Here is a 27,629-nt window from a genome sequence, read left to right on the forward strand (position 1 = left end):
AACGTGCAGTTTCTCACGCTAGTGAATTGTAAACACAAGACCATGTTTTGTAAATATTGACAATGTTATGAATACTTTCTCCAAGAGAAGGGGAGGCTGAATGACAGCCTCCTGGACCAATGTGACAGGAGAGGTAGCAATACCCTTCTCCAGTCCATAGTCACCTTGACACAGATATAAAATGGAAAAATAAACTAAGGGCAGGTCTTCTGCCCTGCTGCTCTGTTGCACCCAGATCTGTGTCCCCAGTCTGTGTTCCTGGTTGGGCCTCCACGGTGATATTTCATCACCCTTCCTTCCCCTGCAAACCTTGGGCTGCTGCTTAAAGCAGCCTGGCAAATACTTTCTCCCTGTGTTGAGGAATATGTGCCTTGGTGTTCGAGCTGCAAATTGTGCCCGGGGTAGTGGGAAATCTCTGCAGCCCCGGGCAAGGAGCCGTGAATGGGTGCTGACCTTGTGCCTAACAAAGGACACGGGACTTCCAGCGCTGGCTGGGTGTGGGTGGCTTCTCATCCACAGACTGCACAAATTAATGAACAATGAGAAGACACCAGACTCTAATTTTGTTGTGCAAGGGGTGGGAGATTTAGGATGGAAGAGTATGGAAGCCCAGGGATTCCTTTGTTGGGGTCCCTGCCTGGAGGAGGCACCAGCTTTGGAAATGAGATTTTTCTATAAAACGAAATAAAGAGAACAGATTTCAGTGTCTCTCTTTCCACATCTGCCTCCCCCTTCTCCACTAATGATTGCTGGTGCCTAAATATGAAGTGCCCTGTGAAAATGTCAACTTCAGTTTTTTTCCTCTTCAGGATGTTCTGCAATAGCAAATCAAAAATTTTCTTGTGTTTTGTATGTGTCCTGTCCTGCTCACAGTGTTGTATTTCTCCAGCTCTTCCGGAGGTGGAATCGCTGTAATGGGGAGGGGAGTCTGAGTAAAGTTCCTTTGTGTTGTGTGAGTCCCAGAATGTTTTGAATCAAGGCTGGTACACTCCCAAGGAAACTAGGAGAATTGCTTGTAATTTTCAGACTTTTAATTCAAGTCCTCAGCTTTGAATAATAACAACAACCAGTTCTCAAGCCATGGAGGCTCAAAATACATGTGTTTAGGACTTGAGAATTACTACACCATAAAGGGAGTGATGATGAGATTCCTGACAGGCATAGGAAGTATCAGTCTTGCACTGTACCATGTGTGTAGGTTTTTACACACAGGTGCAGCCTCTTGTTTTCATTTTATACCAAAGGATGCAATATTCCAGCAATTCTGTTTCATGTAATTATACCTTGGTTTCTCACTGCAAGATCTGAATAGATTTCTGCTTGGCTTTGGTCACAAGGAAACTTATTGCATTAATTGCAGGGGAGACAATGGCTTTAAATCAGGAAGTACCGGAGGATCATAAAACCTTTCCACTATCTTCTGGATAGCTGAACATACAGGATAGGTTTTATCTGCAGTGGGGGCGGGTGACAAAAGCGGCCTCACCTTCCCTTTTGAGCATCAGGTTCCAGGAGAGCCACAGGGATGAAACATTTCTTTTTCTTTCCTGGTGCAAATAAATGAAGCAATATGTTGTTTGCTATGTATGAGCATCTGAATATCTGAAAGCTCTCGGTGTACAAGAGACCCCTGCCCACTTCTCCTCGACAACACGTTAACTCCTGTGCCCTCTGTTAACATGTCCTTATTTTCCCACTACTGAATAACTGTGCTCTGCCTTTGGCTGCCATCCCACGTCCCTCGAATTGACTCAGTTTCGGGTTTCTGTGGGCGATTTATGGAACACGCAAGGTAACAAGAGGATGAGCTCCTCTCGCGCTCCAGCACTGGAGCTGCCTGGCTCTGGCTGCAGGGCTTTAGGACCCAGGGGTTGCTGAGTGGAGGAGGCTGAATCCCCTCCCGCTGTCATCCTCCTGCCTCTGCAGCTTTATTCCTACAGCCTTCAATGGTGACGGACTCCCTCCCCGCCGGGCTGGCAGCCAGAGCCACAAGGCCTCGCTAGGACCGGATCCCCGCGGCTCTATGGCATCTCCCAGGACCATCACCATCGTCGCCCTCTCGGTGGCCCTGGGGCTCTTCTTCGTCTTTATGGGGACAATCAAACTGACCCCGCGGCTGAGCAGGGATGCCTACAATGAGATGGTGAGTCGGGCAACGAGGAGGGACGTGCTTTAGGGCTCTCCCGCCTTGCAGCAGGAGCGGTGGGGATGCAGGGGGTGTCTGCCCTGGAACCCCGAGCAAGGGGCCGGAGAGGGAAGAAGCTGATCTGACTCCTTCCTTGATAGACATGGAGAGAAGCCAATAATACGCAGCCCCCAGGATATCCTGGCAGCCCTCGCTTGGGTTCCTGCTGAGCCTATCCACGGAGAAACCTCCGCTGGATAAGGATGGGGAAGGGAGGCAGGGAGGATGGGGTGGCTCAGTACACACAGCCCGCAGAAGATGGGGACACAAAGGCCTCTAAAAGCAAGGCCTGCACAAGTGCCAGACATGCAGCAGGCAGGGACAGCTGATCCCTGAGGAGAAATCCATCCACTGGATGGGGGTAGGAAAAGCAGATGCCTGCTCTGGCAGATGTTCATCCTCAAAATTGGATGCTTTAAAGCAAGGATAATGATACTGACTGTCCCTACTTCACCAGACTTGTGCAGGGATTAATTAATGATTGTGAAATGCTTTGAGATTCTTAGCTGGCAGAGGACGGTATTATTAATAGTCTCATTATTCTGTTTGGCCTGGGAAATGAGCCTCTCCCGCTCTTGCCTAAGAGGAAAGGGGTGAGGAGAGGACGGAGAAGTCGCTGTTTGCATTTCTCACCTGGTGAAGTGGTTTATGCTCCTCTCTGCTCAGGGCCAGCCCTGCTGCAGAGCTTTGCCAGCTGCCAGCTGCAGGCAGGTGGGGGACTGGCTGCCACATTTTGCTTTCTCATCTGTGTTTATTTATTCTCCTGCCCCCCCTCCCGCCCCCTTTTCCAGTTATTTATTGTGGTGGTTGAAAAGATTAGTATAATTTTCGTGCCCCTAAAAAAACAGTGCTGGAAGTTTCCAGCACATTCTGTTCTCTCCCTTTGCTCCACCTGCCCAGCTGCTTTTCCTTAGCTCTCAAATAACATCTGAATTGCAGTGCCTAGTCTGCAGCCCAGCACAGGGATCTCACAGAGGAAAATCCCCAAGAAGTAACTCATGGGCAAGAGACATATGAGGTAAAACCCCTAGAAAACAAAGCTCTTAAGCTTCTGCCTCAGGGAAAAAAAAAAAAAGGCACAGAGACTTTAGGAGCATTGCAAAACGTTTGCTCTGTAAAATATTTTGCTTCTGTGTCCCCTTCTACTTTATGAAGAGTCAGGCCTAGAGGTAGGAGTGATCTCTGGCTTTATAAAGCAGGTATTACACAGCATCATTATTCTTCATAGCACATCTTGTTACATATTCATGGCTCATTAGGCTCTCCTGCCTTTGCTGTGCTATGCACTGTGGTGGTCTGTCAGGTCATGCAGACAGGAAAAACCTGACCTTGCTAATCCATAAGGATGGCTTTTTGCCCCCAGCAAACAGAGAACCTCTGTTATCTACCTAAAACACCAAACTTGTAGTTTTTCATTCAACAAAAACCACATTAGCTTGCCTATTAAAATATCTAAAATACCAGAGTACTCTAGGACATGCTTATAGTACATTTCTTAAAAATGTTGTATTTTTCACAGCTGTTTAAAAATATTCTGCTCTGAGGTTTTCGTTGCTGATGTTTAAAATACATCTTTACAATGCAAACACTTGGGGGAAATGTGTCATGAGATCTTCAATTATTTTGTAGCAAAAATGACAATGCTGGATATTTTTTAACCACCTGTGAAACCATCAGATCCTCTCAGAAGGAAGCATCAAAATCCATGGAGATATGGGAAAGTTCTGTATGCCTGTAATGTACGTTTCCAAAATTGTATGGAAGTAAATCCACAGTGTGATTAGAGCCTGTGAGAGCTGAACAATCCTGTAGCTGAGATTTGGCTTCCATTTCCCTCCCGCTGTTGAGAAAACAGGGAACACAATGGCAAAAATGTCTTCAGGGATATTATACTCAAGTATAAGTGGAAATAATTTCTGTGTCTCACACTGAATATAGGAGCCTTATTAAATATATATACATATAAGGAAATACTTGATTGCAAAACATAAAGAGAAAAAACCCAAAACAAAACAGTAAGGCCACCAGCACCTAATGTTCAAATGCAAGAACCTGGACATGTATAAGGACAAAGTTTGTTTCCCCAAAAGAATGAGGCAGCTCTGTAAGCAGGCTGAGTATTGCAACTTACACTGCTTCTACATCCAGCATAAACCAGGGAGCAAATAATGTCAAATGTCAACTTGCTTTCACCTGAGGAAAGAAAGGATCATAAAGGTATGTGAGCATGGGATAGGACTGGTGAATCTCAGCTTTGATGTTTAGTCCCACCCTAAGCCTGGACTGCCCATAACTACTGTAAGTAGCTTTGGAATATTGTAAGTTGCTTTGGGATGTTGTAAGTTGCTTTGGAGTAGAGAGAGACTTGTATTTACTTGCTGTGCTTTGGCTTTGCAGGTATTGGGTGTATTAGTCAATTTTAAAGCACAAGGTACTCTTAGAAAGAGGTTTTTTAAAAAACATGGTTCTGCACTGCTAATTCCAGCAATCAGAACCTCACATTTCAGGGTAAGGAACACCTGGCCTGGTTGTAGTTCCAAAGATGGATGAGAGGTTGCAGAACTGTTGTCCAGTGAGGAGACAACAACTTAGAAAGAGGGAATTGCAGATTGATGGTTTAATATAGCCCCAAACAGAAGCTTTACAGATGGGGTTTGTACCAGAGGGGTCTGTGACAATTGAAATAATTTGTAGGTCATGTTGCACATCAGTCTGTTTCAATGGAAGTCACCTTTGCCCTCAGTTCCTCACACGGTGTCCTTGGCTGCTTGATTCCAGAAACGAGCATACAAAAGCTACGTGCGGGCCCTGCCCATGCTCAAGAAGATGGGAGTCAGCTCCATCCTCCTCCGCAAGAGCATCGGCGCCCTGGAAGTGGCGTGCGGCATTGTCATGACACTGGTGCCTGGTCGCCCCAAGGACGTGGCCAACTTCCTGCTCCTCCTCCTCGTGCTGGCTGTGCTCTTTTTCCACCAGCTTGTGGGGGACCCCCTCAAGCGTTATGCCCACGCCCTGGTCTTTGGGATCCTGCTCACCTGCCGCCTGCTGATCGCTCGCCAGCCCGAGGAGCTGCCGCCGGAGAAGAGGATGCTGTCGGTGAACGGGGATGAGCAGCCACTCATCCACGAAGCAGCTCCTGAGAAAGGCAAAATGAAGGTATCCTAGTTGAGTGCATGTGAGGAAACACGGACCCTCGAGGCAGCTCTCTCCAAAATCACCCAGAAAATTTGGTTTTTATTTACCTACTTGCATTTCTTTTTTTTTTTCTTTTTTTTGTCTGTCTAAATAAAGTTGCACTTGGGGTCTGAGAGATACAAGGTATGTCTACACTGTAGTCTTGCTTTTGCTGCTGCCCTGTAATGTAGAAAAACACAAGCTAGCTTCCACAGGGACAGCTTGGAGGCAGTCAGCAACCCAGCTGGAGCAGTGCTGGCCTCAGCAGGAGCTGCAAAACTAGCCTGAGACCCTGGGCAGAGACCTGGGCGGGCAGTCAGGCTACCCTGGCACTGCTGCAGTGGGGAGATGGGTGCTGAGCACCAGCCCTGAGCCCCACGGCAGCAGAGCTGGCCTGGCTGTGCTGTTGCTGCCCAGACAGTGGCTGGGCAGGACATGACCAGTGTCCCTGTGCAGCCCCACACACACATCTGCATTTCCCTTTCCATGGTCAAGAAGTAAAAGGGACCCTGTTACCAAAAAATGCTGTTTGTTGTGTTGGAGAGAAGGATTCCTTGGGCTTTGCTGCCTCTGTGCCCAGTCCTTTCTGTGGAATGGTTATCCAGAGAAAATATGGGATGCTCTGTTTACATCTTATTTGATTTCCATGCAGAGGCTCCAAAACCGGGACAATGGCCTGATAACAGTAGTTTTTTGCCTGCTTCACACAAGGCAGTGGTGTCTCTTTACCCTTCTTGGCAGAGAGTAAGGGTGCCTGGAGAAGGGATGGGGAGCAGAACTGCCCAAACAACTCCAAAATATCTCTCTGATGCAAGTAGCATTGTGCTCCCCAGTTCCCTGCAAGTTCCTTTTCCCCTGCCCCACAGCTACTGTGACTTTATAGAATTGTTGTTTATTTCTGGTAGATGAGGGTCTGAACAATTGCAGGTACCTCACTGCTCATCCCACATACAGCCTCAGTGAGCTGGGATAAGTCCTGTTACCAGAGCCTGAATCCCTGTGTTGTATCTGAAATCTTAGAGTGTCATAAGGAGCATGTGTTACCTCTGAAATTTGTCTGGTTTTCTTAATGTTTGTCTGTTTTCAGTTTTTCCTTTTTTTTTCTTTTTTTTTTTTTAATTAGTCACAAAAATAAACTTTTTGAAATTTGGAGAAAAATGTCTTTACAGAAACAAATTTCTTATTTGAGAGACGTGTCTGAAAACATTTCCCTGTCGTCAAACACTCCACCTAAAATGGGCAGAATCATGTCAGGCCAATTTGAGAGACAAGGTGATGCAGAGTGGAAGTCAGATAAACTCTTACTTGATTATATATTAATAACCACAGATATTTAAAAGAGACACTTGGGTATGTTACTGAAACAGTCTCAAATAAATTTCTGCTACAATTCAATGTAGCGGTGAGAAAAAGTAACTCCAGTAAACCGTCAACATTGTATCTCTCTAAAAACTGATGATGGATGTTCATATGCAGTTTTCTCCTGAAGTTTGCTGTTAAAACAGATGCAGCTCTGTATATATATTCACACATACATACATATATATATATGCTGAAAAAGCCTCCTCCCAGAGCTCCAGATAGATTAAATCTCTCTTCTCAGATGTACACTCTGAGCAAAGGAACCAGCAGGCCATTTCTGTTAAACAATCTCATCCTCACACACTATTTCACGGTCATCCAAAACATATTTACAGAATTCCCTTTACTTTCCAAAGGATGCTTTGACTACCATGTCCTGGCTGGGGTTATTAATTGTGTTTTAATTCAAAACCAAATGAAAGTACTACCAACTCAAACCCACACCATGCTGTGCATTCCTACACAACTGAACTGCCCTTTCACCTGGGCATCTAACCCAGGAAACCTTTGGGAACACTGGTTGTGTTTATCTTTTGTAACATTTCTCACTGAAACTTGTAGAGATGATAATAATAAGGCATCCCATGGAGCAAAGATTATCTCTGTAAAAGCTTCAGACTGTTCAGCAAATACTAAAAAATTCATGTTTTTTCACACTGGCAGGGATATGAACAACTGATTCGCAGCAGTGGTTGCCTGTTCTTTGTTACAGCGCGACACAACTCATCTTGGAGCCCAGAAACAAGAATTCTGTATTTATCTTAGCGGGCTGACCTCTATCACTGCCCTGCAGCATAAAACAGCTATTTTTGGACTCTTCCAGCCATCTGTGCTCGCTGGAAGTGACAAGAACAGATCCACTCCTTCTGCAAGACCTCGATGCTAATTTACTCTTCCTTTTTTTTTCTTCAATTCTTTATTTCTATTTTTTCCCCTCATGCGCGTTTCTATCTTATCTCCACGCCTCTCATTTCATTCCGGTCGGCCTAAGAATTACTGCTTCTCTTTATAAGTGCGTTATTTCCCGTCCCCTCTCTTTATTAAAACGAAATCTTAGGCCGCCGTTCCCAGCCGAACAGATGAGGAGACACCTGAGGGGACGGAACGCTTCCCCTCACGGGGAATTCCCGCCCAGCACGGACCGCGCATGCGCAGCAGCGCCCGGCGCAGGAAGGGCGGAAGCGTCGCCGTCCTTCCCGCCCGCGGAGCGCTGTGGCGGTGCTGCGCATGCGCAGCTGCGAGGCGGGCGGCAGGGAATACGCCAGGCAGGCGCTTGCGCTGAGGGGCGGCTGCGGTCAGTGCGCATGCGCTGGGCGGCGGCGCCGAGGTTTGAATACGGGGACGGTTGGAGCCGGCGTGAGGCGATTCTTGAGTGGTCAGTGGCCGTGGGAAGGGGTGGTCAGTGCCTAGGGCAGCAGGAGGGCTAGTTGCCCTGGAGTGGTCAGTGCCCCCAGTAGAGGGCCGGTTAGTGGTTGAGGGTTGGTGAGTGGCCAGAGCAGCGGGAGGATCAGTGGTCGTGGCAACGGGGGTCGGTGCCCAGGGCAGTGGGAGGGTCAATTGCCCCGGCGAATGGTCAGTGGTCAGGGCAGCGGGAGGGTCAGTTGCCCCGGGGAATGGTCAGTGGCCAGGGCAGCGGGAGGGCCAGTGGCAGTGGGAGGGGCTGGTCAGTAGCCGTTGGAGGGGGTGGTGACTCTCCTTTCCCCCGGCCCGCCTCCCCACTGAGGGCCGGGGGGCCCCACCACTTCTCTGAGGGTGCCGGAGCCTCCGTGCTGGGCTGGGCCTGGAAGGGCTCACCCCGTCCGTCCCCTCGGGATGCACCGGGTGGCCCTGGGGGAGTCGCGGTGGGGGCTGCAGGGGAAGGGGGTGCAGGGGAGGAGGGTGAGGAGTGCTGATCCCACACTCCTGGTGTCGGCACCGAGGGGATGCGCAGGGCTGGGCTCGCTGTCAGCCAGAGCTGCCCTTCCAGCTGCTCTCTTCTTCACCAAATCTTTCTGGTAGAGCTCCTGCACGACAAAAGGAAACAAAACACATGTAGAGGAAGTGCTGAGGGAGCTGATAGAAAGCTGTTGCTGTACCCCGAAGTGTGGTCACCGAGCTTTGCTTCACAGGCAAGGAACAAACAAACCTCTAGGGAAATAGTGATGATTCTAACCTTGTAAGGAAGTGAGAGGTGGAGAGGGAGTATGAATTGAAAGTCATTCTGTTTTATTGTGTCAGGAAAAATAGGTTCCAGCAATCCAGGAACAGGGGTGCATACTCTACCAAGTTCAGGAAACTGTAGCAAAATTTCCTGTTTTGTGGGTAAAAGGCTGATGTCTCCAGCATATTGAGGAGAAAATGCCACTTTTTTGTCTGATCTTTTGGGGAGCAGTCAGCTCGAAACTATTTCTTCTGAATTCACCCTTGTGTTATGCAGGATGCTTCTAAAATCTGCTTGTTGGGAAAGCACATGTTTCTTTTCCTTGCAGGGACCCAGCTCTCCATCATTCCTCAGCTGATCTCTTTTCTTGCCTAATGAAGGATTGGCTCTCACATGACAAATGAATAAAATTCTCCAGTCTCACCGGGGAGTCTGACAGGATGCAGCGAAGGCAGGGCTCCAGGACCCCAAAGCAGCCTCGGCTCGTTGGCCATAAAAGCCAAACTGATCTCTCTGCGTGGCGAAAAGGAGGAAGAACTGACTCTGAAAAAAGTTTGCAGAATCATCAATCTGCTAATAATGATCAGAAACACGATAGCCAGGAAGGGTCTCTAGAGCAAGCTTTGAGCTACTTGGAGAAAGGTAAGAGAATTTTTTGGGTGGCTACCTAGGACTGAGATGATAATAACTACATTATTAATTTTTAAAAAATCGATTTTTTTGTCTGTTTTTCCTCTTTAATGCCTGAGCTATATATTATTTCTTTAATGTCTTAGAGGTTTTGTGTTACTACTATGTAAAAAATTGAGTAATATAGAATGGTTTGGCCTGGAAGGACCAAACCCCCCTGCTGTGGGCAGGGACACCCTCCAGCCTGACCTTGAACACTTTCAGGGATGGAGCAGCCACAGCTTCTCTGGACAGCCTGTGCCAGGACCTCCCCACCCTCACAGCTGATGCTGTACTCCAGAGTATATCCAATTTCATTCCAATATCCTATCTAAACTTCCTTCAGTTTGAAGCTATTCCCCTTGTCCTGTCACTATGTGCTCTTGTAAGAAGTCTCTCTACATATTTCTTATTAAATATTAATAATTTTAGAATAATTTTACTTCTGTTTCCCCTCTTTAATCCCTGAGCTATTTAATGTTTCTTTAATGTCTTAGAAGTTTTTCTGCTGTGTTACTGTGTCAAGAAAAAGGAGTCTGTTACAGGGACAGTTCAGAGAAGCTTTAAGTTAATTTCTGTTCAGAAGATGTCTCATCCTGTGCTTGTCCTGTTGGTTTTTCCTAGTTCAAGACCGTGTTGCACTGAAGAAGAACCACGTTCTGCAGAAACACTTGGATGCTGTGGAAAGCACTGCCCTAAAACAAGGGCTGCCTCCTGAAGGGTTTGAGATACTGCTGAATGTGGTGCTCAGTGGCAAATTAGGTACAGCTTTTTTATACTGCTGGTGTATCTCCTGTGAATGTGCCTTTCCCCTCTCATCAAACCTGCTGAGAGAATGTGTTTATGGTTCTGTAGCATAAAACTAATTTTTCTGGCATGCTTCAGTGTATTTTCCATTTTCTTTTGTTAAGCTTGAATTAGTTATTTGTCATCATTTTGAGGCATAGGCGAGTCCTTACTAAATTCTTATACACCATTATTTTAAGCAAGGATGTTCTACATAATTTTGTTCAGAGGGAATTTTGACCTAAGCTGCAAAACAATATTGAAGAACCTGGTACATGAACACCATCTTATTTGAAATAGTTTTTTTTTTTTTTTTTCCAGCTGATACAGTGAATACTCGTTTATTGAAGAGCCTGATTCCTGCCTCAGTGATTCCAGAAAGTTCTGTGGTTACAGCTGTGTCTTGGCTCTGTGTCGGCAAATGCTCAGGCAACATACAGGTAACTTAGTAAGTGTTTACAGTAGTTACTGTTTCTGCACAGGAACCATAAGAACAGGTTATTTTGAGGAGTCAAAAATCCTGACAAGATATTGTCATTTACCAAGACTGGCAGAGATGCCCATTGCTGGAATGGCAGTGGGAACTAAGAAACACATGAAAAGTGTCAGTGGAGATTTGGTTCCTGCTTGTCTTGTATCTCCGAACTCCTCAAGAATGGTGTCTCCACCAACATTTCTGTGAAATACTTCTGCTGTGTGAGGCATCCTTTAATTTCAGTGAGACATCCCTTAGGTTATGTGCACCTTGGTTGTGGCAACATTAGGAAAAGAGTCTTTTTTATGTTCACATGGTCTGCTCAAAGATTTACATGCTAGAATCATTTAGATTGGAAAAGATTAAGGCCACAGAATCCAACCATTAACCTAATGGTGCCAAGCCAACCATGTCCCCAAGAGCCACAGCTGCACATCCTTTAAATCCCTCCAGGGATGGTGATTCAGCCACTTCCCTGGGCAGTCTGTTCCAGTGCTTGACAACCCTTTCAGTGATGAAATTTCTTTTATTATCCAGTCTCAACCTCCCTGGCAGAACCTGTTGCTTGTTTCTTCTTGACCTACACTTTTGTACTTGGGAGAAGAGACCGGCCCCTGCCTCACCTCAGCCTCCTTTCAGGGAGTTTAAAGAGTGAGAAGATCCCCCTGAGCCTCCTTTTCTCCAGGCTGAATCCACGTGTGTCCCATGTATTGGATTCCCTCTCTCTCAATTCCACTGATACACAAATAAGACCCCATGGTTATAGAAACCAAAACCCAGTTGCCAACAGCAGTGACTGGGCCAGTTGTTGACCTGGTGGATCCCTTGGCAGACTTTCTTCATCTGAATTACCCCTGAACCGTTTGTCTGTAGCTCTCTGGTTCTCCTTGAGAATGGTGTTTATCCTTACTGATCGTGTCTCTAGAGCTGCCTTCTGATTCCTCTGCCTTGCTTTTTGCCCATCACTTAATGTAATGTGGGTTTTTTCCTGTCTGCAGCTGTTTTTTTTAAAGTGGCTGATCACAATGTTTGACTTCATTGATCACAAGGAACAACTTAATGCCCTCTATGGTTTCTTCTTCTCCTTCCTGCAAGATGAGAAGATGGTGAGTAGAGCTGAAGAACATACGGAACTTGTCGGAGTCCATGTTTCCAGGGATCCTCCACAGAGAGTGAAAAGTACAGAGATAGAATTAAAGCCTTTAGAAAAATTAGAATGTATAAAAGCTTTAAATGCATAAAGTAGAAATCTAACCCTTAGCTTTAAGCTTTACATGCCCTAAGTCCTAGTTCAGTGTAGAAGGACACAGCTTCAGGCTTAGTGATAGAGTGAAGACATAACAAAAATAGGGTAGACTGCTGTTTGTAACTCGTATAAACTTTATGTAGGGAAGACAGAGTTTTTCATATATGATAGGATAGAGGTTTTTTACAATAACAAGATAGAACTTCAGGCTAGCAAGATAGTGTTTTGCGTTAATAGATATGTTATGTGCGTAGGTTCTGATACTGTTTTTCATAGTTTTACGAACTTTAGAATTGTACCTAGATTGGTTAGTGTGTAGATAAAAGATATGAATATGCATTTTGCAATTTGGGATAAAAAGCCTCTGTGTCAGTCAGTCAGGGGGACGGATTGGAGGGATTGATTGATCAATCCGATCTATCGATCCAACCTCCACCTCCTGCAGCCTGAGGAAAGAACCTTGCCAGGGAGCCGAATGGGATTCTAAAGGTATCATCTAAAGGTAGCCTGGGATCTGGGCCCTGGGGTCCCGTCCCTTCCTCCTGCGAGGGTTCGGGACCCCAGGGATCCTCCCTGGCCCCTGCGATCCTGTCCCTTCCCTTTTCCCCTGTGGTGTTTGCCCCGGGACTCTGTTCGGGGCTGCTGGGGAGTCTGTGAGGGTTTCTGTCTCTGCAACCGGGAACTGCAAGGGTTTGGGACCCCGGGACCCCTCCTTGTCCTTGCGGCCCTGCTTTCGGGAACTCTGCCAAGTTGGGGACCCCTCCACTGCCACTGTGATCCCTGCGGCCGGGACCCCTGTCTGGGATCTGTGATCTTGTGTTCCCTTTCTGTTATTGTGACCCCACGGTTGGAAAATCCTGCTTGGGGTCAGATGGGAGGCTGATTTACCTAGAGGCTGTAATGTCAGATATGTGCTTTGCTTATAGTCTTACTAGTTCTGCTTGTTAGGAATTCTGTGCTTTGTTTGCTGTTTCATTAGAACTCTGTATGTTAAGATTTCTATGCTTTAGTTATTGTCTTGTTTAGACTTTGTTTGCCTAGGTTTGTAATTGGTTGTAGAATAAGGCCGCTCTTAGAACTCTCGTGCCTTCAGATATGTGCTTTTGTATAAATAAACTACTTTATTTAGATACTAAGATGTGGTAAGATCTTTAGAGACTTTATACCCGTACCCAGCCTAGGCAGGAACTGACAAAATAAACCTAAATGTTCATTAGTAGTATGCATATTAATGCTAGAATTGCTCTGGAGTAGGTGTTGGATAGAGACCATTTTCTGATAGTTGGATTTCCTTTTTTATTTTCTCTTTGCATTATAAGATTGCTGGGTAATTAAGATGCATAAACAGGCAAGTACTGTAAGATTGCTGTGATCTATCTGCTTAAACATGTTTCCAACAATTGCTATGCTGTATCAGAGAGTGTGACCATTTATTCTGTCCAAATTCCCAAGAGTAACAGTGGTCTCTGAGATTGTCAGACATCAGCAGGTAAAGTCTCCTGCTGCTGGGCAGACACTGACTTGTATACCTTGGGCAAAAAGAAAAAAAACCAAACATTTTAGAGCAGTGTTTTTATAAGGTGAGAAACTAATTGCTGTTGTACTTAATTAATTTGAAATATAGCTTAAAAGAGAACAAGCATTCAGGCAATTTCTGCCATATGGCAACTGTAAAATGTAGAAATTTTGAAGTGTTTGGATTCAGTGCATACTAAGATGATCTTGGCAATTGTGCTAGGTATGAAATTCTGTTAATATTTTTTCAGTTTAGGATATTCTATGGTTAAAACAAGTACCCAAAGTTCTGAGTTATATTTCTTGTAATGTCTTTAATGGTTGTAGATTAACTTTAGTTATAATCTTTCCATAAAACTGGATTTATGGAAAGTTCTTGATGTTTAAAATAGCTTTTTCAGACATGATGGGCCAGTTGGAAAGTGCACCAGAGCTAGTTTGAAGCTAATTTAAGCCTTTACAACTTCAACTGCAGTTAAAAGCTCTAAAAAAGTATATTGGTTCAAAGGTGCCTTTTTTTTTTTTGAAAATGTAATTGCACTTTCACTGCTGACTCTTGTAATTTCTAGACTCCATTCCAAAAGAAATGATCCAAGTTAATTAAATAAATTAAATGGTTACTGATGGTGCAGATGAAGTTTGAAATGAAGTTGATACACAGGGCTGTCTCTTGTGCTGATTTTTGTGTCTCATGGCTGTGTTTGCTTTGCAGTGCCCCTACATCTGCCACCTGCTCTACCTGCTGACCAGGAAAGAAAATGGTGAGTCTGATCTTTGTGAGCTGAAATACCATTTTATTTCTAATTCTGTTTGCTTGTACTGCCTTTCTTCCAATGCAGCTGATATAATGATTAGCCAATATTGTGCTTTTAATGCAAGGAAGAATCAGTGCTAGTTCAGGTGTAATTTTGTGTAACACCTGCTGAATTGGAAACCTCTCTAATACCCTAGAAATAAGAATTATTGGTTCTGCTTGCTTTGTCATGATTTTAAAATAAAAATGTTATTTATATAACTTTTGCTTAAATGACTGATAAGGTCTTTTTAAAATCCTTTATATTCTTAATTGTATTTCCAGTCAAGCCTTTTCGGATTAGGAGACTGCTTGACCTCCAAGCAAAAATGGTGAGTTTATTTCAGATCTTGTAGAGTCTGAACTGTGGTTAATTATGCACTTTGTAAGACTAATGTCTTTACAGAGTGGAGAAGAGTGGTTGGACTTGGAATTGTAGGTTTTAGACTTTGTAGCATCAAAGTTGCTCTCTTGCACCTGCATCCCTAATTTTCATGTGTGTTTTGTGAGCACATGCAGTGATATATGCAAAGCTCAGTGATTTGTGACCACGTATGGTAAAATCTCTGATGAAAGGGGCAACTTCATTTATCTATTACAGTCTTTAATTTTCTATTCATCTTCCTTTTTCAAGTGGTACCAAAAATGACTGAAAAATGTAAGATTATAGAGGACCTTCTTCCCTTTTTTTTAAAGAAAAAAACATTGCTGTAATAACATGGTTTTTAGACAGCAGAAGACTATTTTTTATCACTTTGATTGTTAAATTCCTTTTTATCTGTTATGAGTACAGAAAGGTTTTCAGTCCCCTTCCTATAGTTATTTCAATGCCCCAGTTTCTGTTTCTGTCACTCTCAGTTGTTTATCTATGGTTACTTGGTGAGGTGTAGATCTACAAATTTAGCTTTTACTGATCACGGGGTTTTTTTTTTGCTTCTAAAACACAGCATTCAGTTCCTATATTAAAAACACACCCCACATGTTTTCCCTCTTGTTCTGTTATTTGACAGGGAATGCAGTCTCATCTGCAAGCTCTGCTATCACTTTACAAACTCTTCTGCCCAGAACAGGTGACCATAACCCTTCCTGGGAAAATGAAGGTAAGGAATTCAATTTAGTCAATTTGAAACCAGGATTTACTACAGTATTTGTATGGAGCTTTCTGTTTAAGCTGTAGCTGATTTACTGGTGAAGATTAATTCTATTTCCTCTTTTTACTGAGTAAAATCAGGTTTAGATGAGGATTCCTTGCCTTGTGTTTTGTTTCCTCTTCAGCATAATAAGATGATTTGGTAAGGAATGACATCTACCTTTATATTTTGAGGATTACTTTAATCCTTCTTTTGGTGTTCCTGCTGGGTTTGACTTGTTTCACACAATATTAAATTCTGCAGGAAGCAAACTGTCTAATTTGTCAAGGCATTGTTCTAATTGCTGCCATTTTCAAGTACAAATGACAGTGGAACTCAGTAAGTAGCTCTGCACTTGGAAAGTCTGTGTCATAGGAGAGAGAAAAATAGGTAGAAATATAAAAAATAAAAATATAGCAGGTAAAAATATAGCAAACTGATTTGTCAGAGCTGCAAGGAACAGCAGAAAATGGATCCCCTTTAGAGAGGCCTGTGTGCCTGCTCAGCCCTTTGACCAAGTGGAAACATGTAGCAGAGCCAGATACACAACAGAAAACAGCAGCTGGTGAGACCTAAATTGTAAAACAAAACTTTATTTGAGTAGGATAGACTTAAAAGGTTAATATTTTTGTTGGCTTTTAGAACAGACATTTTCGTTTATATGCAGGCAAATTGAGTTTCTATAAAATAAAACTTGTTTTCTTTCAATCTGCTTATGTATTTATATTGTCCTCTAAATTTATACTTTGCATTGTGCTGCACAGTCATCTGTTGGAGAATTTACATTTTTTATCATGCACAGAACTGCAGTAACTTCTAGCAACTGGATCCCAAATATTTATTCAACTGTCTTTATGAACACAGTGTTGTGTACAAAAAGCTTGAATAACTAGGTCCAAGCCAATCTGAATTCTTTTGTGATGGTTTGGCACTTGATTAGAATTTGAAGACTGATTGGCATTGAAATGTCAAAAATATATTTTTGTGCAGAAAAGGTGTTAGCTTTTCCAATTTTCTGTGGTAATACTTACATTAATTGGAGTATTTGGTTATTACTCAAGGCATTGTTCTGTTATGTGGGTGTCATTGATGCGGAATTCAGGAAATTTTTCTATTAACTGCATGAACACACCTTGGTCATGTTTAATGTATACTTGAGATTTAATCTGTGAATTGATGATTGGTTTGAATTACGATTATAAGATAGAAGTGTTGGAGATTGCTTCTGAAAAGGGGGATGTTGTTTCAAAAGGAAATAAATTAATAAAAGCCCAACTTGAATTGTAGACCAAAGGTAATGAAACTGAGGCATGATGAGAGTTCTGTGCTGTGAAAATCTGCCAAGCAGAGCTGAGTGTCTCTACATGACTGTGATAATGTTTATCAGAATAGAAATTGATCTTTCAGTTGCTTTGTCTTAGCTTGGCTTCTTGCATGGATGTCTGATTTCTGTTTCCAGACTTACTTCAAGAATTCAGAGGGCCCATGGAAAGCAGCAATCACTGCAGTGAGACAAAGAAACCGGGGAGCCTCTCCCCTGTCCCAGGCAGTGTTTTTAGGCACATCTCAACCTCAGTCACGAAAAAGGGTATGTTACAGGCCTAAGGCACACTCCAGAAGGTGCCAAGTAGTGGTTTTCATGATGAATATTGGCAAATAATGGGAGTCTGGCTTTATTTCAGCACTGGAAAGGGAGGAGTAACTGTAGGGAAATGCAACAATCCATTATACTGAAAGCCTGGATACCTTTTTTGTAAAACTGGGTCTTTCTGGCAATACTGTCCATGAGTGCAGCCAGTTACACTGGAAGCTGAGTCATTTGTGTTTCCTTTCTGCAGAAATGGAACTCCCAGTTGGTTATACCTGCAAGCAGTACAAACACAAATAATTTAGGAGAGGTTGGGGAGAAGAACCATGTTGATTTGTACAGTACAAACACGGCTTTTCCAGTGGAGCAGCTGCAGACCTTCCCTCAGCTCCTACAAAATATCCACCGTCTACAGGTGAGTTTAAGAAAGGTCTTGGTGAATGTTTTGGGAGATCAAAGGATGTTCCTCTATGCCCTGTTTATGTGTGAGCAGTGTGTGGGCTATCTAACTCCAACAGAACATGTAGTCCTAACTGAGGATGGTGGACGAGTCCTGGGAATGATCTTGTTGCTGGTAAAAAGACTGGACATGAGATTCTCTGGCAGTTTATTGATGTAAATACTGAATATTTCTTTTCTTTTTTTTTTTTCTTGCAGTTTCCTTCCCAGATGGGTTCAGTGCTAACAAACCCCTTATTGCTTCATTACATGAATTGTGTGAAAGATGAATCTGTTTATCTGAGACTCTACTATTGGATGGGCCAGGTACTCCAGGAAGGTAGGAACTTTACTATTATCTTGTGAAGTAGGGAGCTAAAGGATGTCTGAGGCTTTTCACTTTTCAGTAATGGTGCTCTGCTATTCAGATTTACAGTGATAACATAGTGTTAAAACAGTTACTGGAGGAGAACTGAATTTGGTTTCTCATTGTGCTCGTTCATGCTGTGTTCATATTCAAGTACAGTATTCTCTCCTGTTCAGAATGCACCTGGTGTGTGGTTGATAACCCAAATGAAGAAGAATTCAAGAGCTTCCTGGAAACTGTCTACAAGGCAGAATGTTTCTTGCAGGTAAGAGCATGTTTTGTGGAAAGCAAGGCTTTCACAAAGTCTTCCCTTAAAGAACTTGTGGCACCTACCTGTTTCCTGTAATATTTCTGAGACTCAAGTGATAAAAATACCTTTACCTATGGCAAGTCAATATTCTGGAAATGGCCTTGTTTTCTGCAAGAAAAGTAATCTAAGAATGATAATTTGAATGTCCTGGCAAGGATGGCAGGAAGGAGGTGTAGGCCTCTTGCTTTCTCCAGAGTGACGTGGGCACGGCAAGCTGCAGTCAGATGAATTTTTGAATGCTTCTCTAATGCAGGAGGGATTTTCTGCCTGTGAAGAGTTCCTGTATAAGACCCTCCCTCTCTGGGATGGCGTCTGCTGCCGCTCAGAAATCCTCAGACTCGTGAGCTGGATCCCCCCCAGAAGTTTCTCTGGTATGTGCTGCAGATCCTTTGGGCGAGCTTGGACAGTGGGGATATCTCGGGGCATAGAATTTGTGCACTGATATCATACTGCTTGCTCATTTTTTTCAGACATCAAGTCATATCTCTGTGACCCCCTGGCACAGCTCTTTTTCACATCATCTATTTACTTTAAGGTAATTTAAGTGAACACCATGGCTGTTTACTTCTAGTTGATACTGCTATCTGTACTTGTGTTAGGTGTAGCAGTCTGAGGGATTGTATAGGAAACATCTTTTTGAGAAGTCTGTGCCCCAACAGGATAAAATACATACTTACAGTTAAACTTCTTTAGGAAATTGATGCCTTTAAGGTGTCTTCCTTTTTTGACTGGAATTAAGCTGGGGCACTGGAGATAAAAAGAACTGACAGCACACAACACAATAGTTTGTTTGTTTTATTGCAGTTTTAACTACTTGTTAAAACTGTTTAATTGTAGTTTTTTCACTACTTGAAATTCACATTCTCCAGAAAAGGCTATACAACACATATATTCAGCTCTAGGGGCCATACAACTATGTCACTGCTCATGAAAACTCCTGGTACCTTTCCTTGGATATGCCAATTCTCAAGGCATTGTTTATTCAGAATTATTCTCTTGCATACATTGTCATCAACCTGATTTCTTTTTGCTATTGCAGTGCAGTGTTCTTGAGAGCCTGAAAGAGCTGTTGCAGAACTGGTTAAATTGCAATGTGATTCAAGTGGATTCAGAGTTTTCCTCTTTGTAAGTTTGTCTTTAAAGGATGCAAGCAATGTTATATGCATTGCTCACTGGTGTATTTAGATCTATACTCTAGCCCTAACACCCAGCATAAAGACCAGCCAGAAGTTATTAATAATGCTGATTCTGTTATATTGTAAGCTACCTTGTCAGGCCTGTTCTTTGTCTTCCTTTAGAAGTATTTATGCTGACACTGGAAATTGAGATGTCCAGAATTCAAAATCCTCCTAACACTGACAACTGGGTGTTTAGAATGGTGCTGATAACTATGTATGAGTGGCTGTATTGAAGAAAAGTGTCTTTTGTTGAGTATTTGATGGGGCAAATTCAATTTTGTTTGACCATTTTCCATGTTGCTGTTTGCAAAGAGGGGTCTGTAACGTTGTGCCCTGTCATTGCTGCAGGAACACCACCCTCTCTGAACTGGTGAACGTGGTGGCTGAACTGGTTCACTTTGTGGGACGGATCTCTACTGTTGCACTGCGTTTGGAAAACAATTCCACGTTCTTGATGTACTTCATTATGGATTTCTATGGAACTGTGTGTATACCAGTCATTTTGTCTTTCTTTTCAAGTATTCCTAAGGCTGTTAGCATTTTTAAGCTAGAGCATAAAAACATCATCCTCATTCTAATTTACAGAACTTTGTGATTAAATGCCAGAATATTCCAAATACTTGGTAGATCTACAGGTGAAAGCTGCTGTTGTTGCATCCACAGGCAGAACTAAAAATGCTGCTAGAAGGTGGTTGCTCTTAATTCAGAGGTGAACTGAGGAAGGAAAAGTAACAGTAGGCCATAACCTGTTTTTTAATGCTGACTTAAAGAACAGTGATCAGCTCAATTTCAAACAACATACCTTATTTTTTTCCTTAAATCTTTCCTTGAAAATGTGGGCGTTTTTTTCCTAGTTTGTGCTGTAGGCAATCTAAACAGTATCAAATAGCCTTAAGTCTATTCTCCAGCTTCCTCATGTTTTCTCTGTAGTTGTGCTTATTGTGAACTCCAGCCATGCTGTAAAAACAGCAGCAGCTCGTACAATTTAGGTTGGGAATAACTGAAAAAACAGCGATAGTTCTGGGATCTATTTGTAACTGAATTGTCCATTAAAAATTGATGTTGAAGTTGATAGATCTGGCTGGAATTCAGTGTTGTGCTCTCTGTTGCTCTCACCTCCTTGGGAGTTTGTAATAATCATTACTTTGGCAGTAATAATTATTACTTTGGCAGTAATAATCAGCCTGGATGTGCTTCTTTCCTGCAGGTGTGTGACATGTACCTGAAGTACAACCTGCCTTTGCTGATAATGCCTCCTGCTGGGGTTTTCTACCCAGCACTGCTCAGCATGGATTCTGTCAACTTGAATCAGCTCTGCCACATTATGTACAGGTACTACAACATGTGTGGGCTGCAGGGGCTCCCTGTCTTCTTTCAGTCTTTTGGAAATGAAATTACTTTGTTATAAAAACCTGGGATCTACTTCTTGCTGTGCAAGGCGAAGGTAAAAATTCCACTTGTGTCCAGCTTTCATGATAAAGGATTTTATAGCTGTAGTTCCTACTCTTTTTTTTTTCAGTCTGTTATCCAAACCAGCAGGATTCTGACCTCTTTCCTGGTATTATTTCAATATCTTTGATATGTGAAGGAAGAAGTTCCCCTATTGTTTTGGGAGAACTAAGGTCAGCCAGCTGGAATTAACAGTAGTAACTATACAACTTCTCACTCCTGTACTTTGACTATTACACTTGAGTTTTCCTTACAAATTCTGTCAAATTCCACCTCCAAACTCCAGGAATTTGGGACTGCCTCGTGCTGCTGGCAAGGCCAGAGAGAGCACTGTTTATTGCTCTGCAGGATCTACCACCAAGGCTGCACTTCTTGGCCTTGTTAGTTCCAGTGGCTGCATCTGAGGAGAAGAGTGGCCAATAGCTGACAGCTGGTGCAGGGCTCTCCATGTGGCTTTTTCTCTAAGGAATCTGCAGGGTAATTAACATGACAGGAAGGTCTCTAGGAAATATGAAGAGCTAGTGCTTATTATATAGAACAACTGTCAAGTTGCATTATTTCCAGCGGCTTCCATTTCTTTGCTTAGTGAATGAAAGTCTCCCTTCTTAAAAACACACTGCATTTCTCTGCTGATTTTAAGGCTGGGTGTCCATTCTTGTGCATTGCATTTATGAAGGTGACTGTCCCAGGCAAACTAGTCATGTGTGAATCATTTAATATTATTAGATATGTCCCTGTCTGCCAAGTGATAAAGTCCCTTTGCATTCTTTTTCATGTCTCTCTCTTTCACCAATAAAGTTTGATGATCTTTCTCGTGGAGGAAATAAGTTTTCTTGATACCTTCCTCCAGCTTTTTCAACACAGGCATGTAGTAAAAATTTATAGGCCTCTAAATTTCTTTTGTTTTTTTTTTTTTTTCCAGGTATCGAGCTAACTTGGTGGCTGCAAAAGAAAATGAGCTGAGTAAAGAGGTATTGTGAACACATTTGTTATGTGCTAGAACAGAGTTTAGCAAGGAATTGGGTTGAGTGGAGGGGAGATGTATTAATGGCCATCTTTTAAGGGCTGGAGGGAGCACACAGCTGCTTTGAGGATGTTATTTATTGGTTTTTCTTTTCCCCCCTCAGAAAGTACTGCAGTTCAAGTTCAGTAACCAGACATACAAAGAGTACAACCAGTACATAATAGCCATGGTGGGCTGTCTGTGGACATCCAATGCATTCCAGAAGGATATTCATCCTCAAGGTCTTTGTATGGATGATAAACTGCTGTGTAAAACTGCAGTGAAGGAATTAAAAACCAGCTTTAACATTGTCTATCATCCAGCCATGATGGGCTACTCTATTCAATTCCTCCAGCAGGTAAAGGTGCAGGCCAAGATTTGGATCTTTCATGGCACCAGATGTTCTGTCTTGACTGTTTCTCTAGAGAAATGTCTCTGTGTCCTGGCTGACTGGTAGAGGCAACTGGGCTTTCAAAAGCTGCTGTGGCATTCTGTGTTTGTCAAATCAATGGCACAATTTGAAGAGTCTTTTTTTTGAGTGTTATGAAAGCAGTTGAATGTATGAGTGTAGCAGTTTTGGATGTGAATTTGTACTTATGACAATTTTGAGATAGAACTAAAGTAGTTGATTAATGAAATAAATGACACTTCAGTGAAAGCTTACCAAAGGTGCACTCTGCCACAAAATAGGCAGTGTGATCTAAATAGTTAAACTCTAGAAATACAAGGTTAAATGTTACACAGCTGTTCATGATAGAATTTGTCAGCAGTGCTTTCTGGCTCTTGTGGTAGATTTTTTGGCTCATTAAAATAGAAATAAATACAAGTAGCTGCTTCAAGTACAGAGGTAAGATAACATGGCGCTATCTTGTCTTGTCTGGTGTGAGTTCTGTCAGGAGTTCTCTTGAAATGTGGGTGCCCTCCTGTGTTCAGTGCAGCTGCTGAAGAGTGGAGGGAGCAGTTTGCCAGAGCTGTTATTGTCCCAGGATGTGTTTGCTGCTCCAAGAAACCAGGTTTTGTAGGCTGAGGGCTGCACAAAGACACCAGTTTGTTGTGAGAAATGCTGGCAGGCTCAAGGCAAGCGTAGGTGTGACTCCTGGAATGCAGCAAGGGGCACCTGAGAAGTTGAAGCAAAGAATTCTGGTTAGAAACACTTGACAAATTTGCCTTTTTTATGTGCTCAGTGTCTTGAATCAAGCTAGTTTGTGTCTTACTGCTGATTAAACTCAGATTTTGTCTTTGCTCAAGGAAGCTATTTGGGTTTTGTTAGACTAAGGAAAGAAGTTGTATATATCTCATATCTTTTGTCCACATAATTTTTGTTCTGAGGCTTCCTAGAATCATGGAATGTCCTGCAGTGGAAGAGACCCACAAAAATCATAAAGTCTAACTCCTGCCTCTGCAGAGGACAGCCCAAGAATGCTGCTCTGTGCCTGGGAGTGTTTTCCAGACACTTCTTGCATTCTGTCATGGCTAGGTGCTGTCACCACTTCCCTGGGGAGTTCCAGTGCCCAATCACCCTCAGTGGGAAGAACCTTTTCCTAATATCCAACCTAAACCTTCCCTGGCACAGGGACACATACATTTCTTTGTATGTTTTGCACATTTAAAAAACCCCAAAATTCAAACCAACAACCATAACGCAAAACCAAAAAACACCCAACCTAAAAATCCCCTAAAAGAACCCCAAAATCTTCTGGTGGGGAATCCTTGCATTCTCTTCCAGCTGTAGAACTAGGAGAAATTTTGCTTAGCAGCTACAACAAATGTGTTTTATGGCAGGAGGAAGCAATGTTGAGCTGCAGGGTCACGTTTTCTTGAGCAGTGCTGAGCACCAGAGGGCGCTGCTCTGCAGCGCTGGGGGAACACAAGCACAGATCTCAGCATCAGTTCTCTCCTCTTGCTCCTTCTCGTTGTGAATTTCTGATGTTTTGAAAGGGAAACTTTTATGCTGTAGAGAGACAATGGTAAAGATACCTGTGAATATTCCCTGTTGTTATCCTGTGATGCTGCAGCACAGGGCAAGAGGATCCAGATGTTCCCTTGCCACTTATGCACAGGGTGTGATGCTGGAAGCCCCTCTGAAGCAGGATTAAAAATCTCTGAATTTCTTTGCATGTCTGCAATTCCTGATTTAGGAGAGGACTTAGCAGAGACCCAGCAACCCTGGACATACTTTTTTTTCTGACTTGATACTGTTTTGTTCCCTTTCCTTAAGATTTGTCCAGATGATAAGACCTTCAACTTCAAATTAATTAAGGTAAGATTTCTTGTTTTAGTAAATAAAGCTGGCAATTTTCATCAGCTGTGTTAAAGAGTATGAGGTTAAAATATTGAACAAACTCACAAATGCTCTAGAAAAATTTCGGAAGGGGAAAAATTCCAGCTGTAGCCTTTGATTCAGTCTCTTAAGAGGGCCAAACAAGAGGACATCAACACCTGAAAAGTTATGTACTGTGGCTAATGATTTGAGATTTTATGTATTTCCTCTATGAGTCAGTGCAGTGTCAGGACAGGGCTGTTTATGGTTCTCTGCAGCTCCAGAACAAGTTACATTCTTGATGCACTTGAAGTTCATTGATAATACAAACTCTGTTTCATATTATATTTCTGAGACAGATGTGTAGCTTTGTTACAGCTTTGAACAGGAATCCTCCACTGAGCAAACGCAGTGGTGGTTGGTTTGCTTTCCTGTATCACAGTGTACTTCAAACCTGATCTGGAGGAATCACCACTAGTGATGGAAGGAAGGCTTTAATATCCAGCTTCATTGAGTTCCTGACATATTCCCTGTTGATCCAATAGACTTTTCTTTTTCTAGAAGCAGGGTTTATAAAAACTGCTGTATTAAAGAAAGATCATGGATCAGTCTAAGAATGTATATTGTGTAATTGTGGGCATTTGGGAACAGCAGGTGACCCTGTACATCTGTGGGTATTTACAGATGACACACATCATGTGGATGTGTCCCACAGGAAGGCAGAGTTTGCAGACCTTTTCAAATTGGCTTAGGAAAGGTAAAGCTTTGTTCTGCACATCTGACTCTTCTCTCTGGTTTGCAGGGGAGGAAGTGGGACTGGTACCTGGAATATCTCTACTCCCAAGGTTTGAAGGGGCTGAAGGTCTTTATTGAGAGCAGCATCAGTCGTGTTTCCCAGGCCTCTCGCAGCAAAGCAGGGAATGTGGAAATGTGACCCTGGGACTCACTGAATTCTTCTGTCATCTGGAGAATTAGACTAGCAGACTCTAAAGGACTTCCTTCCTCAGAGGAGAGAAACAGCTCAATTACTCTTACCTGCACTTTTGTACTGACGTCTCTCTTATGGAAGTGAAGACAAGGGTGCTGAGGCTGACTTGCTTCTCTAACACTGAACCCCCTCTCGTCCCTGCTCAACTTCTGTGGTTTGAAGCTGGTGAACTCTGTTATGCAACATCCACCTTTCTCACCCTAGTGTTTCTCTGTTGGAGTATCTGTTTTGATCGAGAAACAAACATTTTCCATCTCCAAACCACCGTGAGCAGTGGTGGTTCATTTATAAGTAATGTTGACCCCTGACCTGCTTTGCCTTCCTCAGCAGCAGGTAACGAGAAGCAACTTAATCAGCCTTTCAGGGGTGCTGGGTGTGTCTTGGATTGGAGCACTGTGAGTTTCCCAATCCCCTGTTGTACCCTGAGTTTCCCAATCCCCTGTTGTACCATGTAGGACTTTTAAAAGGCTGACCAAGCTGACCTTTCTGAAATTAATTTTCATTTTGAGGCTAACAGAACACTTTGTATGCTAACTTTGGTGATAATGATGTTCTTGTACAGCTGGAAGGCTTGATGTTCAGTTGGTGGTTTATTGATTTGAGCACTTACACAGTGTTGCACCAGCTCACCATTTTATGTATTGATAATAAGTGCAAATAGAACTTTTCTTGCTGTGTTTTGAGCTCTGTAGGTGCTGTATATTATTTGCATACATGTATACAATTTATGTTCTGTAAAATATTTCTAATGTGTCATTTTGAAAAAACTCTTTCACAAAATGGATCTTCTCCTGTCATTTCACTTTAAGTCTTAGTAGAAGCTGAACAGAGATTTCCAAAATCTGAATGAACTTTCTTCTTCTGCTGTAAAACAAGGTTATAACCACTTCAGAGTTGGGTTGGTTGTAACCACTTGAGATAATACTGAATTTTGCATTGTGAATCTGTACTTTGATTCAGTAAAGGAGTCAGTCCTGAGAGCGACTCTGGAGCCACTCAAAATGTTTGCTTTCTTCATGCTCTCAAAATCAGACTGGTTGAGTACCACAGTTCTTTGATCAAGTACCTCTGGTTAAAATGTCTGAAGTGTTGCCCTTCTCATCCATCCCAAGCAGTATAAGTGCTGCTTGGTAATTTTTGTCAAGAGAAACAGATCTTCAAAACCCTGATTATATTTTCTCAACAGGAGAAACTCCACATATTAAAAATTCTTCCAAGTGAATATATTTCAAGATGTGGCCCTAACATACAATGAGTTTTATAATTTTTCTGTGAAGCTACTTTCAAAAAGATGTTAGAAATGCTATTTCCTCTTATGCTGGAAAGGCTGTGTACTGCAGTACCTAGGACACCTTAATCCTTAGCTGTTGTCCTTAAACCATGCAGGTGTCTTCAGATGCTGACCAGTACTTCCACTCCAGGTTTCTGTACAGGATCAAGGCTGGAGGGATTCCCTGAGCCCCCTGACAGATGTGTGCATGGCAGCCTCGTTCAGTGGGGAAAGGAGCAGGTGCAGAACATCTCCAAGGAGCAACAGCCAGGAAAACAAGGCTTCCTGTTGGCTGGGTGCTGTTTGGAGTTTGTGGAAGGTGCATTCCTGTCAGAATGAAGGTGCTGGCAGAGTTCATTTCACTTGTGAAAGATGCCTGGGCTCTTAAGAGTGTGTGTGATGTGTGTAAATGTATTTAAAGGAGCTTATAGCAGAAGTTTTAGGGTGTACTGATGTTTTAAAGTTACTAGTCCCTGAGATCAGTTTTCCCTTGGTGTTGGTCTTTGGTTGAGAAAACACAGAATCATGTTATGGAAGATTTGCAGCATCACAGGTCTTTATTATACCCTATGTTGTGAAAGTATTTAAGCAAACTGTGCAGTGTTTTGACATTCAAATACACAGGCTGGGTACTTGGAGGTGCAGAACTACAGCAACAGGACAGATAACTTGATTTTAATGTCAGGTTTGGTTTTTTGTTTTTGTTGGACAAGATGCCTGTTTAAAATCCATGCCATGCAGCAAAAATGTGTCTGGTATTATTAGGCACTAGAGATTGGCTTTTAGCCTCTTTATGCTGTGTTAACTCATCTTTTTTGACATTTGGACATTTTTCTTCTCTTTTTCCCCCTCTAACTATCTGAGTAGCATTTCACTTGAGTGGAAGAATGGCCCTTTTAGAGAGGAATGTGCTACTGTACCTTTTCTATTTCCTTATCTTTTTTCCTCTGCTTGCTCTTTGCATTTAAATCATCACAGCAAATTTTGCAGACCATTTTCTGTTAAAAGCATGTGCTCACAGACTTGGCTGACCACAGCTGCTCTGAGGACTAAAATGGTCATAGTCAAGACCCATCCATTTCCTGGTAAGTGACAAATGAATGCTTTACCTCTCCTGCCTGTTTCTGCCCATTGTAAGGTAGGTGGATACTAGGAAATTTTAGAAGAAACAACAGTTCTGGGGTGTTATTTGTCACAAGGCTTTTACAGGTTTTAGATTTTGGGGTTTTGTAATATCATAAACAGGCAGTGGCCATTTCAGTTTAACTGCATCCTGTAGCATTGCTAGTAGCTTTTTAGCTGA

General features: G+C 42.8%; 2 protein-coding genes across 2 annotated transcripts; both read left to right on the top strand.

The window, feature by feature from the left end:
• The first annotated feature begins 1,815 nt into the window (after positions 1–1,815).
• TMEM35A (transmembrane protein 35A) lies at positions 1,816–5,503 on the top strand. Its single transcript, XM_063416769.1, has 2 exons — positions 1,816–2,143; positions 4,964–5,503. The coding sequence occupies exons 1-2, from the start codon at positions 2,024–2,026 to the stop codon at positions 5,348–5,350; spliced, it is 507 nt and encodes a 168-aa protein (XP_063272839.1). The 5' UTR covers positions 1,816–2,023; the 3' UTR covers positions 5,351–5,503.
• A 149-nt stretch (positions 5,504–5,652) lies between these two features.
• CENPI (centromere protein I) lies at positions 5,653–26,195 on the top strand. Its single transcript, XM_063416768.1, has 21 exons — positions 5,653–8,096; positions 9,190–9,503; positions 10,155–10,292; positions 10,638–10,756; positions 11,790–11,897; positions 14,265–14,313; positions 14,631–14,677; positions 15,356–15,445; positions 16,935–17,063; positions 17,314–17,478; positions 17,721–17,841; positions 18,045–18,133; positions 18,432–18,549; positions 18,649–18,713; positions 19,218–19,303; positions 19,705–19,840; positions 20,564–20,688; positions 21,728–21,776; positions 21,933–22,166; positions 24,027–24,068; positions 24,871–26,195. The coding sequence occupies exons 2-21, from the start codon at positions 9,302–9,304 to the stop codon at positions 25,000–25,002; spliced, it is 2,244 nt and encodes a 747-aa protein (XP_063272838.1). The 5' UTR covers positions 5,653–8,096; positions 9,190–9,301; the 3' UTR covers positions 25,003–26,195.
• Positions 26,196–27,629: the final 1,434 nt, after the last annotated feature.

Source organism: Prinia subflava, chromosome 20, assembly GCF_021018805.1.
Source record: "Prinia subflava isolate CZ2003 ecotype Zambia chromosome 20, Cam_Psub_1.2, whole genome shotgun sequence".
Lineage (NCBI taxonomy): Eukaryota > Metazoa > Chordata > Aves > Passeriformes > Cisticolidae > Prinia > Prinia subflava.